Source organism: Branchiostoma lanceolatum, chromosome 18 (assembly GCF_035083965.1).
Source record: "Branchiostoma lanceolatum isolate klBraLanc5 chromosome 18, klBraLanc5.hap2, whole genome shotgun sequence".
Lineage (NCBI taxonomy): Eukaryota > Metazoa > Chordata > Leptocardii > Amphioxiformes > Branchiostomatidae > Branchiostoma > Branchiostoma lanceolatum.
Genome location: NC_089739.1, coordinates 10,412,753 through 10,427,145, shown reverse-complemented (window position 1 = coordinate 10,427,145; position 14,393 = coordinate 10,412,753). Strand labels below are relative to the sequence as shown.

The window sequence follows — 14,393 nt, the reverse complement described above, 5'->3', positions numbered from 1 at the left end:
TAGCTTTCGAAATCACAATCATTTAAAGCTTTTCACTTTCAATAGCAAACCAGTCTTTAGTATAATTGCTGATGCATTGTAGTTGTTATTTTTTCCTTTCCGTCCTTCTTTTTCTCTTTTCTTTCTTTCTTTCTTTCTTTCTCTTTCTTTCTTTATGTCTTTCTTTTTCTCTCTATTTTTACAAGCGGAGCATCTTATATACCGACAGTCTTATATGCTGCTTAGAAGTTGCAGGGTAATTTTTCTCGTGTGCACGTCTCTAATATATAAGAAATACAACACAGTATAAGGTACTACAAAGGCCTTGAGACGGCATGGTTTTGTGTCTGGGGGTGGAGGGGTGAGATTGTTTGAAAAGTTGGGCACAGTGTTCATGCATTGCGTATCTATTATTCTAAACTTTTCCTCCAATACTTTAATATCCCTATCCTTTTTTTTTCTCCTTGAATATACATAAAAATTATTTTCTTCCCAATAATCACTTTATAGTCTGAATCACATGTTCGGTTCAGATAGATAATTCATTCTTTTAAAACATTTACTATCAAAATTATCTTCTATTTTGTTTTGGTTCTTAGCCTATTTCCTGGGATAGAAGAAGCTGCTCCTTAGTTAAGAACACCTTAACGAAAATAACATCCAAACACAGCACATAAGAACAACAACCACACATTTATTCAAACAAAGTTGAAATAACATGGCGTCCAAGTGGCGTTAATATGCCAGCAGGTGTTGATTGACAGCAGATATTGCATCATACAGGCAGCAGTAAAAATTTACTGCTGTTATTCATTTTTTTGAATCCACAAAAACGTATCTGGTGTTCTTCATTTTCCCAAATCACTTTTCATTGCCTGTTGGACAGTGCAGACATGTAAAGGGATTAGATCTGATTTGATTACTTTTTAGTTAGAATTTAATGCCATGTTCCAGGCATTGTTAAGTGCTCCCGAAGAGTCACTGTACAAACATTTGTTGAGGGTACGATATTAATAAACAAAGTATCAATTTGGATAAACTCTTTGTTGTTTGCACTTCCACCAGTCCTACACTGACAAGATATAATCAAATCATATTTCATCTGCTGTACATGTAGCTGATGTTCTTCTATTCTAGCCACACAAAATCAATTCAATAAATGGCATCTGAGCTTTTCAAGAAGAATACGTCAATAGTTTTGTTTTTACGTTTTGTGTTACCAGTAGTAAAACTAAGAAAACAGAAGTACAGGAGGCGGATAATTCTATGCCTAAAATTGCCAGGTTCTGCATAGCGTTTAGTAAATATGCTGATACAAACAGACATTTCAGTCTATAAAAATGTCCAAATTCTTTAAAATTCAAGTTCCAGTATAATCCATTTTTGTTCCTACATTGTGATATAGTAGTTTAGATTCTATTACACCATCTATGATTTCTTCTCCCAGATCAAGACCCATGGTTTGGTGTACTCTTACATTAGAGGAGATTTGAGGGATGCCATCTATTAAGTTAAAATTATACGGCCTCACAGCAACAAAAACACCAAAAACAAAAAAACACTACAAAATTAATTCAATAAATGGCATCTGAGATTTTCAAGAAGAAGACGTCAATAGTTACTTTCTTTACGTTTTGAATTGAATGTTACCAGTAGTAAAACTAAGAAAACAGAAGAACAGGAGGCGGTAATGACAATTTTATACCTACAAAATTGTCATGTGCTGCATAGTTTTAGTAAATATACTGATACCAAGGAGGTTTAATCAACCTCCTTGCTGATACAAACAGACATTTCAGTCTATGAAAAATGTCCACATTTAAAATATTCTAGATCCAGTTTAATCCATTTTTGTTCCTACATTGTGATATAGTAGTTTAGATTCTATTGAAGAATCTACGATTTCTTCTCCTAGATCAAGAACCATGGTTTGTTGTACTCGTACATTAGAGGAGATTTTGAGGGATGCCATCTATTAAGTTAAAATTACATGGCCTTACAGCAACCAAAACACCAAAACAAAAACACTACAGAAATGTGGCAAATATATATGGCTGGTCACCTCTATCGCTTGTTCTAATGTTTAGGCCACAATAAGTAAATCTAGAGGGTGACACCCTTTGCAGAATTTGAATATGACACGGGAGGGCAAAGTAAAAACAATGATGAATGTTGAAAAAAGGTGCCTAGAATTTCAATTTAGAGACCTTAGACGTTGTAACAAGAATTGAAGTGTCAAAACCTGGCGTCAAAAAGTCTTTTATCTCTGGATTTATGCAAGAATTGATGAAAGAGACACACTGAAGTAACCACAGCACTTCAATTAGTGGCATCTGGAACGTTTTGGATGAAAGGGGATTAAAAAAAAATCACGATTTGAATATATTTCATATTGCCACATTATGATATTTCAGTGTTATGTTAATCAACGCCGGAGGCAACGAAATGTTTTTTTTTTAATTTTGTGTGTTCACCGCAAAATTAGTCGTAAATCAATAAGCGCGAGCGCATATCATCCCAATAATTTACTTGCTGTGGCCTTGATACAGTTTCTGATGCTAGGTCTAAGCTATATATATATTCCTGTGTACATGGTTAAACCATAAAGCCATCAGTAGTGAAGTTAGTCATCCCTTTTCTGTAGGTCTTGTGCAGATCAGTGAGAGTGATGCAAAACACGATCCTTCCACTTAATGGTTGCTCTGTGACGTCATTGGTAATACGTTGTTAATAACTTGTTTTATCAGTCTGACCAGAAAACCTACAACGTTGCATAATCTATGCAATGGATGTCATTTCTGAGACACTCATGTGAACAGGCTTTCTTTGCTATTACTGTGATACCCCGACCTGTTTCTTATGTGTTAGAAGAGAATGTCTCCAAAAGGTAGATTATTTCTGACATGTGATGTCATAAAGCAGCTAGACTGACTTGATGACTGACCTGCGTTTTTCCAACCACTCTCACTGATCTGCCCAGGATCAACTAGAAAAGGATGAGTTACCTAAAAAAGTCAAAGGAAGACTGGTTAAAACATGGAAACATTTTCTGCCAACATGCCAATAAATCAACATGGCCCTAGGTAAAAGAAATGCATTAGCTAGCTACAGTTCCCTTTAATAACACCACTGGTAATATAAATGGATTAACATAAAATAAATAAAAAAAGAACAGCAAGAGTCTGTCACAAGGTAATGAATGGTGCCGCATTACTGATTGAAAGTTAAACATATTCTCGCTATGCTACAATAATGCTGTGTGAATATAATGTAGCACTATGTCAGATTATCTGGTTGGGGTGCATTTTGACACGTCCAAATGTTTGTTGTATAGCCAAATTAGTGGTGGCATAACATGACTATAAGGCCAATAGTCTGCGCTTGGTAGAGGTGTTGTTTCTTGTTGTAAATTTTCAAAACTGATTTTCATTGCCCAATACAATGCTACAGGGACTCAATGCATTAAAAGTTATGTTAGTCAGAACGACTAATAAGCAAAATGCACCTCTGGTTGTTTCATATAAGCTGTAACATTTGGAGATCGTTTTGGAATATTGTTTTGAACCTTTTATCCGCTCTTTAATTACCTTTTCTGTGATTAGATAATCTGCACGAAGAAAACAGTATTGGAAAGCTAAGGGACAAACACTACATGTATGTCTTTCTTGTAACACCCTTTTGAAAACAATGTACTTGATAATATGACTTCAAATAAAGTAACGAAGAGTCTTATGTATTTAGGGGTTGTTGTGCCATACTTGTTAAAATTCGGCAAAACAGTGCTTAAGAGCTACACTGAGCGTTACAAAGGCCTAAAATTCTCATATATTGCAAAATTATCTGCACTCAGAAATGGTGTATGTACCTGTCTTGAAGGTTTTCGCAATCGAAGTTGCTGCTATATGTTGAAAGGAATACGTTTGCTGTCTCTTGTATTATGAAAATGTTTGATATATTGGTTACATCGTGTGATCTCTAACCCATATTTACCTTCATGCTAACACCTTAACATGCTGCAAGTCAAATGAATATGCTTAATGTATGAGATATTGAATCCTAGCACCACTAGAATACTCTGCATTCAAATGCAACACCGTAACCTAAGTATAAATAGATTTTGTGGCCTGATCTGCAAGTTACGGATTAAGATGAAAATGAAGTAATGTAATGGTGAGTATATTCCTTTTACTTCTAGTTATAGGTCACTTATGGGTTACTCTTTTCTAAAGCTACATGCGTCTTCCACAAGCACATCGGTCAGAACACCTGGTATAAATTTTGCTTCCAGGCCAAAAAACAATGATCCTGCTATTAGGAGGTTAAATACTGGTTTTGATAATGGTGGTAGAATAATCTACTCAAATTGTATATCCTCTATCTACTGCAATGTTAATATATATCATTGATGATGGCCTGAATCTAACCTGAATCTACTGAGTACATTTTGGTTTGTCTCCCACTGACTGATAAAATTGAAATGTAGCGCAAAAAAAATTAGTATTCTCTCCAGTGATAGCAATTTATTTTACTAACAACTACATTATACCCTTAAATTCATGTGGAGGTTTTCATCACCTGAAAATATGTTCTATTTATATTTCGCTCGTCTTGATTGGAAGTGCAGTTCAGTAGACGGTATGTCCAAACACAAGTTAAGAGCAAACCTTTGCGAATGCCTTTTGATAATGATGTAGGCACTCACAAAAGTTTGCTTTCAACTTGTGAGGTTCTTTTGATGAGGGTTTCAGCAGTAAATACATTTGACAAATTGAATTAGTCATATGAATTAGTTTAAAATACTGAATTAGATCTGAGAAAAATGCATGACGACAAGAAACAGATGCAAGTTGACTATCATAGGAAACGATTGTATTACAAATTTGCATTTGTAGCATTAAAAAAGAAGCGCATTAAACACCCAAAAACTTATTATACTCAACTTATTGATGATGAATATGATTGGAATGTAAACTATTTACTTTTGAATATTACCATTGACACCTTGGTATTCTACATTCAAGAACATTAATCTTGAATTAAGGAACTTTTTCAAGGTTTTTAAGGAAATCAGTCTTCAGGAAAGAAATATATTCCTGGTAAAAGAAACACTCCTACACTAACCTACAAAAAAATTCATTCTTGACTAGTTGTAAGAAATTCAGTCTTGAGGATAGAAAGGTATACCTGGTACAACAAGCTTGATAAGCGCAACAAGGTGGTTGACACCTTTATGAAAACATTGGTTTTACTTTAAGCTAATGGCTTGCTTTTCTGCTGTAAGAGTTGGGTTCTAGGCATGACGGAAGATCATTGTCAGTTGAAATGTTTATTGAGGTGATTTGTTACATAATTGTGGTAACATTAATTCAACAGGGCCGGTATTCGAAGAAGAGCACATTATAAAAACATGCCTTCTCAACATTGCCTTAAACACCGGGATATCTGAAGTGTGCATATCTCAGGGATGACTGAGGCTGATATATATATCATCGCGATTTTAGGGTACCCGGAGTAGTTATGAGAGTTGGTGTTAAGACCAGTACGTTCACACACGTAAAATAAATGACATGAAAAGTTCTGAAGAAGCAAAAGCGTCGCCATGATTACGGTGAAACATCCAGGTAAAAAGATACGTCATAAAACCGTTACTCAAGCAACGTTTGGAGAATTTTTCAGATAGAGAATATTTCCGAAACTATATCCAAAACCATATCCATTTGCTTGAGTAACTGTTTTTGACGTAAAACGTCACCGTTAACGGCTTTCAGTGATCTAGCCTTATTGCCTGTAGTCCACACAGAGACTACATGTGCAGTGGGCCGTCGAGCTCCCGCACCATCCACCACTGGAACAGCAGGGGCTAGCTCCATTAGGGTCACACTGTCCGGGGTTGGCTCCAGGTGCCGGGTAGCTACTTCCACAGCGTAGGTCACTCCTCCACTTCTTCGGACCTTTGAACAAAACAAGCATTTCATTAGAATCCTGCGTTGATAACTTCACTTTATAAATTCTAGCATTCATTGTACTACATTATTACAACAGTACTTCAAGTATCCTCTACCTCCTATACAGACAGACTTCATTGCTCATCAAACCCAACTAGAGTTCCAAGACTACACATTCATAGTCATAGGCACAGAATGGACACTTACGATAGTCCACACAGACCTCACATGTGCAGTGGGCATACAATCCCCCACACCATCCACCCATGCCACAGCAGGGGCTACTTCCACTAGGGTTACACTCTCCGGGGTTGGCTCCAGGTGCCGGGTAGCTACTTCCACAGCGTAGGTCACTCCTCCACTTAAGCTTTGGACCTTTGAACAAAACAAGCATTTCATTAGAATCCTGTGTTGATAACTTCACTATCTAAATTCTAGCATTCATTGTACAACATTATTACAACAGTACTACAAGTATCCTCTACCTCCCATACAGACAGATTTCATTACTCATCAAACCCAACTAGAGTTCCAACTTCCAAGACTACACATTCATAGTAATTAGCACAGAATGGACACTTACGATAGTCCACACAGCCACTACATGTGCAGTGGGCCGCCGAGCTCCCGCACCATCCACCACTGGAACAGCAGGGGGTAGCTCCATCAGGGTCACACTGTCCGGGGGTGGCTCCAGGTGCCGGGTTGCTACTTCCACAGCGTAGGTCACTCCTCCACTTTAGTAATACTGGACCTTTGAATAAAACAAGCATTTCATTAGAATCCTGCGTTGATGACTTCACTTTCTAAATTGTAGCATTCATTGTACAACATTATTACAACAGTACTACAAGTACCCCGGAAATTAGAAACTGATGAAGCTCTGGATCATGTCACCTATCTAAAAATCAAACCCAAATCGGAACAACCCCCTGCTTTCTACGGCCTCCCCAAAATCCACAAACAGGACGTCCCTCTACGGCCCATAGTTTCTGGTATAGGCTCAGTCACCTACGGGGTAGCAAGTTTTCTAGCGAAGATTTTGGGACCTTTAGTGGGGAAGTCTCAACACCATGTACAGAACAGTGCAGATTTCGTAAACAAAATCAAAGACATCCAGTTAGACGAAGATGATATCATCACTTCGTATGATGTGTGCTCTCTTTTCACCTGCATCCCCCCCAAAGAAGCGGTGTCAGTAGTCAGGGAAGCCTTAGAGGCTGACAACACACTAGCAGACAGAACCAAGTTATCTGTGGACCAAATATGCAAGCTGCTAGACCTCTGCCTGGGGTGCACATACTTCACTTACAAAGGACAATTCTTCCAACAACTGCACGGCTGTGCTATGGGTTCACCAGTTTCGCCCATCGTGGTAAACCTGTACATGGAGAAATTTGAGAACAAAGCCCTCAGTACTTTCAAGGACACTCCCCCGGCCAACTGGTTCCGTTATGTAGATGACACTTGGTGCAGACTAAAGAAGAGAGTAGCTGATGATTTCTTTGAACATATCAACCAGATAGATGACAACATCAAGTTCACACAGGAGTCGAGTCAAGATAATATGCTCCCTTTCCTAGACACCAAAACCATCATAGAGAAGGATGGTCGCCTCCAGTTCGAAGTATACAGGAAGCCAACCCATACCGATCAGTATCTGGCCTTTGATTCTCACCACCCTTTGGAACACAAACTGGCAGTTATAAAAACTCTCTTTCATCGGGCAGACAACATCATCACCTCAGACACGGCCAAAACAGACGAACATAGACACCTCCGAGGTGCCCTGGGCAAATGTGGCTACCAAAGATGGACTTTCAACAAAGCCCTCAAACCGTCTGACCAGTCCAAGAAAACGCCTAAGTGTACACCATTGACCAACAAAAACAAGGCCAACATCACTATTCCATATGTACAAGGAGTGTCCGAAAAACTCCGACGGATCTTCCAAAACTTCAACATTGCCACCAACTTCAAACCTCAATCAACTCTCAGACAAAGACTGGTACATCCTAAAGACCGACCACGCAAAGGCAGCAAGGCCGATGTCATCTACAGACTCAAATGTGAAGAACCCAACTGCAACAACACTAATATCGGAGAGACCAGCCGATCACTTAATGAAAGGTACAAAGAACATTGTGCTAATCGCTACTCCTCGGCCATTTTCCACCACCTAAAACACAACCAGGGGCACTCGTTCAATCTCGAATCCACTGATATCCTTGACCGCGAACCCCGCTGGTTCGAACGTGGAGTAAGGGAGGCAATATATGAGAGGATATACAATCCAACCCTCAACAGGAAAGGAGGGCTAAGGGTGGAACTGTCTGGCACTTGGGACATAGCCTTGGGGGCAAACCAGCTTTAGCTCCTATATTAAAACAATAGGAGCTATTGTCCTCTTTTACTTCAACCTTGTCTTGAGTTGTCTAATTCGCTTTCTTTTGGACTATCTAAAAATTTGTCTTCTCCTTATTTGCATATCAATTCATAGTTCGTGGTTATAAACCTGCTGTTCAATTGATCTTGCTCACAGTCACTGACGAAAAGTAGTGGATGCTACTTGAAACGTCTGACCGTTTCCAAAATCATATCCAGTTGTTTGAGTAATTGCTTTTTGGCGTAGTACTACAAGTATCCTCTACCTCCCATACAGACAGACTTCATTACTCATCAAACCGAACTAGAGTTCCAAGACTACACATTCATAGTCATAAGCACAGAATGGACACTTACGATAGTCCACACAGCCATCACATGTGCAGTGGGCCGCCGAGCTCCCGCACCATCCACCACTGGAACAGCAGGGGGTAGCTCCATTTGGATCACACTGTCCGGGGGTGGCTCCAGGTGCCGGGTTGCTACTTCCACAGCGTAGGTCACTCCTCCACTTTAGTAATACTGGACCTTTGAATAAAACAAGCATTCCATCAGAATCCTCCGTTGATAACTTCACTTTCTAAATTCTAGCATTCATTGTACAACATTATTACAACAGTACTACAAGTATCCTCTACCTCCCATACAGACAGACTTCATTACTCATCAAACCCAACTAGAGTTCCAATACCCCATACCGTGGCCAAATGATGTTAACCTTTACGAAGGATGCATATTGTATTATAAAGGTTTTTCGTTGAATATGCAAACAAAGTTGGATTACAATATAAATAGGATTTTATTTGTTTCATTGAATTTCACTGACACATGATCTTATCACCAAATTTGGTTCACTTGTGTCTCTTTCCGACTGATTGTAGCATGTATATATATAGAATACAAAACGGAGTATTCCGTATCATCCGAGGTCCCAGACCGATCGCGGGTCAAGCCAAGGTATGACATAACGTCTTTTATGTCATGCCTGGGCCTGATACTGGTGTTCTGGACCATGTGATAACTATCCGTATCACATGAGGTTCTAGAGTTGTATCACACAGGCTTCCATAGAATATTTACATTACAATGCATTTTGAGCGCACCGGTTGCATCGCTGTCAAAAATTCGAATACAGGAGGTCAGAATCAATGTTGCTGCAGTTTTGTGTTCGAGGACACAAGACTGCCTCAACTTTTGGCGATTACCGCATTGAAGCGTGTGCTTTTTTTGGCGATGCCTCAGGGGCGAGCCAAATGGTATAGTATTGTGTGCAGTCTGTAAGAATTCTAGAAATTGCACAGGCGGTATACGGTATGTCGCCTGAAAAATTTAATAGGAATTTGTCCACAGGCATTTGTACTCTACTGGTATGTTAGGATGTTAGCCCCCCATGACCTCAGGTCCAGGAATGGTGGAATGTTGGTCATCCATGCACCTTCTGGTATGTAGGTATGTAGGTCATCTAGGCCCCCTGGGATTACACTGGCATGTTGTCAAAGTAGGTAATCCATGCAGTCAGTGATAGTACACTGATATGTTTCCGAAGAACACACAAATTCAGTTCTTTCTCATTCATATGCGGTGCTCTGCAGAGACGTCACGATATCAAACTACCAACGGACAAGATAAATCCCGGTCTATATTGAGAAGTTTTAATTGATTCTATGTGCTTGTATTGTTTTGTAATGCGCTTGTATAGCAAAGCCCAGTGGTCAAAGTCCAAGGCAAGTCAGGATTCCAACCTACCGAAAATTCCACCGCCAATTGGTCAAAGCCCAAAGCAAGTCAGGTTTCCAACATGCTGAAAATTCCACAGCCCAGTGGTCAAAGTCCAAAGCAGGCCAAGTATTCAACATGCTTAAGTTAAAATTCCACATCCCAGCCGGGTCTAGGTCCAAAGCGGCCAGCTGCAGGTTTCCAACATGCCGTGAATTGCACAGCCCAGCCGGGTCAAAGTCCAAAGCAGGCCAGGTTTCCAACATGCCGAAATTCCCACAGCCCAGCCGGGTCAAAGTCCAACGCAGGCCAGGTTTCCAACATGCTGAAAATTCCACGGCCCATTGAAACTACAGCAATGCCCAGCATATGATACTCGACGGTGGGTGAGCTTTTGAGACAGCCGTGGAAGACTTCCATGAATTGTTTTTAGAGTAGTATGTTGTGTCCAAGAAGTGTTCTGTGCCCTGTGCAGAAGCTTTGTGTAGGTTCCATCCTGCCTGTTTGTGAGCTAACAGGTAAGCGTCCAAGTTTCTGCACCGTAGAGTAGTTTCGGTTCCACAAGGGTAAGAAAAACTTGTACCTTCAGTTTGTTAGAAATGTTAGATCTCCAGATTTTGTCCTATTTATTGCTAGCTTCCCATGCTAGTGCTTTTCTAGTTTCGAAGTCTGTCTTTGAGCACATGATGTAATAACCAAGATATTTGAAATTATCTACTCCTTGAATGAGTGGCCCAGACAGGGATCTGAGTTAAAGTGTTCCAGAATTGTTCCTAATGTATTTTGTATTTGATTCATTACAATAAATCCCACTAGGGATGCAGATTTTTCCAGAGATTGGAGTAGAATTTTTACATTTTGTATCAATTCAGCAACTAAAGCAGAAGGATACATTCCAACCGGCACAAATTCCTGATTCCGTTAACAATGCGATCATCTTTATGAATGATACTGTAAATGCATTTAAGTTTGCATGGTTTTTATTTCGTGGTAGGGAGAAAATGGAGTGTTCGCGGGGGTTTTAACTTCGCGTTGAAACAATATCAGCACTACAGTCATAGATGGTCAAAAAGTTTCGCGGGGGTTTTAAGTTTGCCTGCATTTGCAGTAACCAAGCTGATTGAAAATGCTCCGTTTCTTAGTTCTTTTCGTACATTCATATCTAAATAAAGGTGCGTATACATGTATGGGAGTACATGAGACACAAATACACGTTCAATTTTATATTGTGTACTATGATGTTCTTACTGACTTAGAGTTTATATTTCTAATCCCAAAAGAGTAATTATATGGTACCCAAGACATACTGCAAGTACATTGGGTACGTATTGACAGGGGGGGGGGGTCATTATACATATATACACCGAAAATATATAAACCACTTGACACATAAATTATAAGATCATCAAGGTACCTGGCAGCTAAAGCTATTACACAAAATATGTCACAACATTTATAGTTCCTATTGATCTTCCTACGAAGAAGTTCTTACAGACTTGGAACATTTATATTTCTAAAAAAGTTCTACCATTTTTATACCATGGCATGACTATTTGACTTTCTTTTCAAACATACTTTGTGACAATACAAAAATAAATTATAGAATGACACACTTTCATACATAGTCCATTATAAAAGACAAGCAACTTTTCAACATACCACATATATATGCCAAAATGGTTACTCCATTCCCGCCTAGTCTTCTCATGAATAAATGCTGGCCTGCCAAAAGCCAAATCACCCATCGATCAAGTGCAAGTCGATATAGACCATCGTCATTATCCACTTGTTTGGACATACAGTAAGAACAACACCAATATACAGTGCCAGAGACATGATACATTTGCGCATCAACCACAACAACAACCGTCGCCATGGCAATGTCTTTTTTCCATTGCTAATCTTGTTCGGGTAGGCATGACATAAATAAAATATAACACGTTGTATTACGTGTCACCCTCAGTCCAAGCCCTCCCGCGGGTCGAATCGCCCTCCGACCTACGGCCGATCCTACCCGCAGTCGGGCTGGTACCTCAGGTGATACAGAATACTCCGTGTTGCATTCTATATATATACATGCACTGGGCAGGGTTGGAAATCATGTTTTATAAGTTGAAGGGGCAACCCATCTGTCTTGAGATGAAATGATTAGATAGATACTACTTTTGCCTCTTAATGGAATGGACACTTACGATAGTCCACACAGCCACTACATGTGCAGTGGGCCGCCGAGCTCCCGCACCATCCACCACTGGAACAGCAGGGGCTAGCTCCATTAGGGTCACACTGTCCGGGGTTGGCTCCAGGTGCCGGGTAGCTACTTCCACAGCGTAGGTCACTCCTCCACTTTGAACCTTTGAACAAAACAAGCATTTCATCAGAATCCTGCGTTGATAACTTCACTTTCTAAATTGTAGCATTCATTGCACTACATTATTACAACAGTACTACAAGTATCCTCTACCTCCTATACAGACAGACTTCATAGCTCATCAAACCCAACTAGAGTTCCAAGACCCCATACTGTGGCCAAATAATGTTAACCTTTACGAAGGATGCACATTGTATTATAAAGGTTTTTCGTTGAATATGCAAACAAAGTTGGATTACAATATAAAAAGGATTTTATTTGTTTCATTGAATTTCACTGACACATGATCTTATCACCAAATTTGGTTCACTTGTGTCTCTTCCCGACTGATTGTAGCATGTATATATAGAATACAAAACGGAGTATTCCGTATCACCCGAGGTCCCAGCCCGATCGCGGGTCAAGCCTAGGTATGACATAATGTCTTTTATGTCATGCCTGGGCCTGATACGGGTGTTCTGGACCGTGTGATAACTATCCGTATCACATGAGGTTCTAGAGTTGTATCACACAGGCTTCCATCGAATATTTACATTACAATGCATTTTGAGCGCACCGGTTGCATCGCTGTCAAAAATTCGAATACAGGAGGTTAGAATCAATGTTGCTGCAGTTTTGTGTTCGAGGACACAGGACTGCCTCAACTTTTGGCGATTTCCACATTGAAACGTGTGCTTTTTTTGGCGATGCCTCAGGGGCGAGTGGTATAGTTATGTGCAGTCTGTAAGAATCTAGAAATTGCACAGGCGGTTTACGGTGTGTCACATGAAAAATTTAATAGGAATTTGTCCACAGGCATTTGTAGTCTACTGGTATGTTAGGATGTTAGCCCCCCATGACCTCAGGTCCAGGAATGGTGGAATGTTGGTCATCAATGCACCTTCTGGTATGTAGATATGTAGGTCATCTAGGCCCCCTGGGATTACACTGGCATGTTGTCAAAGTATGTAATCCATGCAGTCAGTGATAGTACACTGATATGTTTCCGAAGAACACACAAATTCAGTTCTTTCTCATTCATAGGCGGTGCTCTGCAGAGACGTCACGATATCAAACTACCAACGGACAAGATAAATCCCAGTCTATATTGAGAAGTTTTAATTGATTCTATGTGCTTGTATTGTTTGTAATGCGCTTGTATAGCAAAGCCCAGTGGTCAAAGTCCAAGGCAAGTCAGGTTTCCAACCTACTGAAAAGTCAAAGCGGGAACTCCTGAACCTACTGGGAAAGCTAAATTGGGCGACGAGAGTTGTGCGGGGCGGTAAATCGAGCCATTTTTTTTCAAGAGATGTTAAGCTTAAATGTTTGAATAATGTGCCTTTTTTGGAGGAACACTTACGAAAGTCGACACAGCCTGAACAGCTGCAGTGAGCGTCCGAACCCCCACACCAACCGCCAGTGCTACAACAGGGTGTAATACTGTTCGGGTCACACTGCCCAGGGTTCCCTCCATGTCCTTCGTAACTGTCGCCACATCTACCATCAGGCCTCACTACTGGTCCTGCAATGAGAATACATAAATTGATGATTACATATAAAGTAGATTAGAAGGAAGAAAAGGTATTTTTTATCAAACAAGGTAAAGGTGTCTGCAACACTAAACCCGCCTTTCTGTACAATCATACCTTTTCTAGTGAAGTGAATAGTTTCATTTACATGTCTTAGAAAACAATCACATACGGATGATCAAATGTACTCTGAAACTCAACAGATCATGTTGTGTGACCCTAGCATTTTCATAGTTAGGGACATATACTGTACTGTATTTTTGAAGAATATGGAAGTTGGTCTTAAAGGTTAATCAAAGTTGTATTTTAGAAGACTTACGATAGTCCACACAGCCTGAGCAGAGGCAGTGAGCATCCGAACTTCCACACATCCCACTGAGGGAACAACAGTACTTGATTGAATTCGGGTCACACTCCCCTGGGTCGGCTATCCGTGTTGTGTACCTGGAACCACAACGGCCGTCGGACCTCCACTTATGTATGATGTCC

General features: G+C 40.0%; 1 protein-coding gene across 1 annotated transcript; it reads right to left on the bottom strand.

Moving 5' to 3' along the window:
- Window positions 1-653: 653 nt before the first annotated feature.
- LOC136424195 (uncharacterized) lies at window positions 654-14,391 on the bottom strand. The gene is made up of 7 exons (XM_066412707.1): window positions 14,224-14,391; window positions 13,736-13,897; window positions 12,218-12,379; window positions 8,667-8,837; window positions 6,508-6,678; window positions 6,132-6,299; window positions 654-5,930 (listed from the first exon to the last, which is right to left on the bottom strand). Exons 1-7 carry the CDS (start codon window positions 14,273-14,275, stop codon window positions 5,758-5,760), a joined length of 1,059 nt encoding a protein of 352 aa, XP_066268804.1. The 5' UTR covers window positions 14,276-14,391; the 3' UTR covers window positions 654-5,757.
- Window positions 14,392-14,393: the final 2 nt, after the last annotated feature.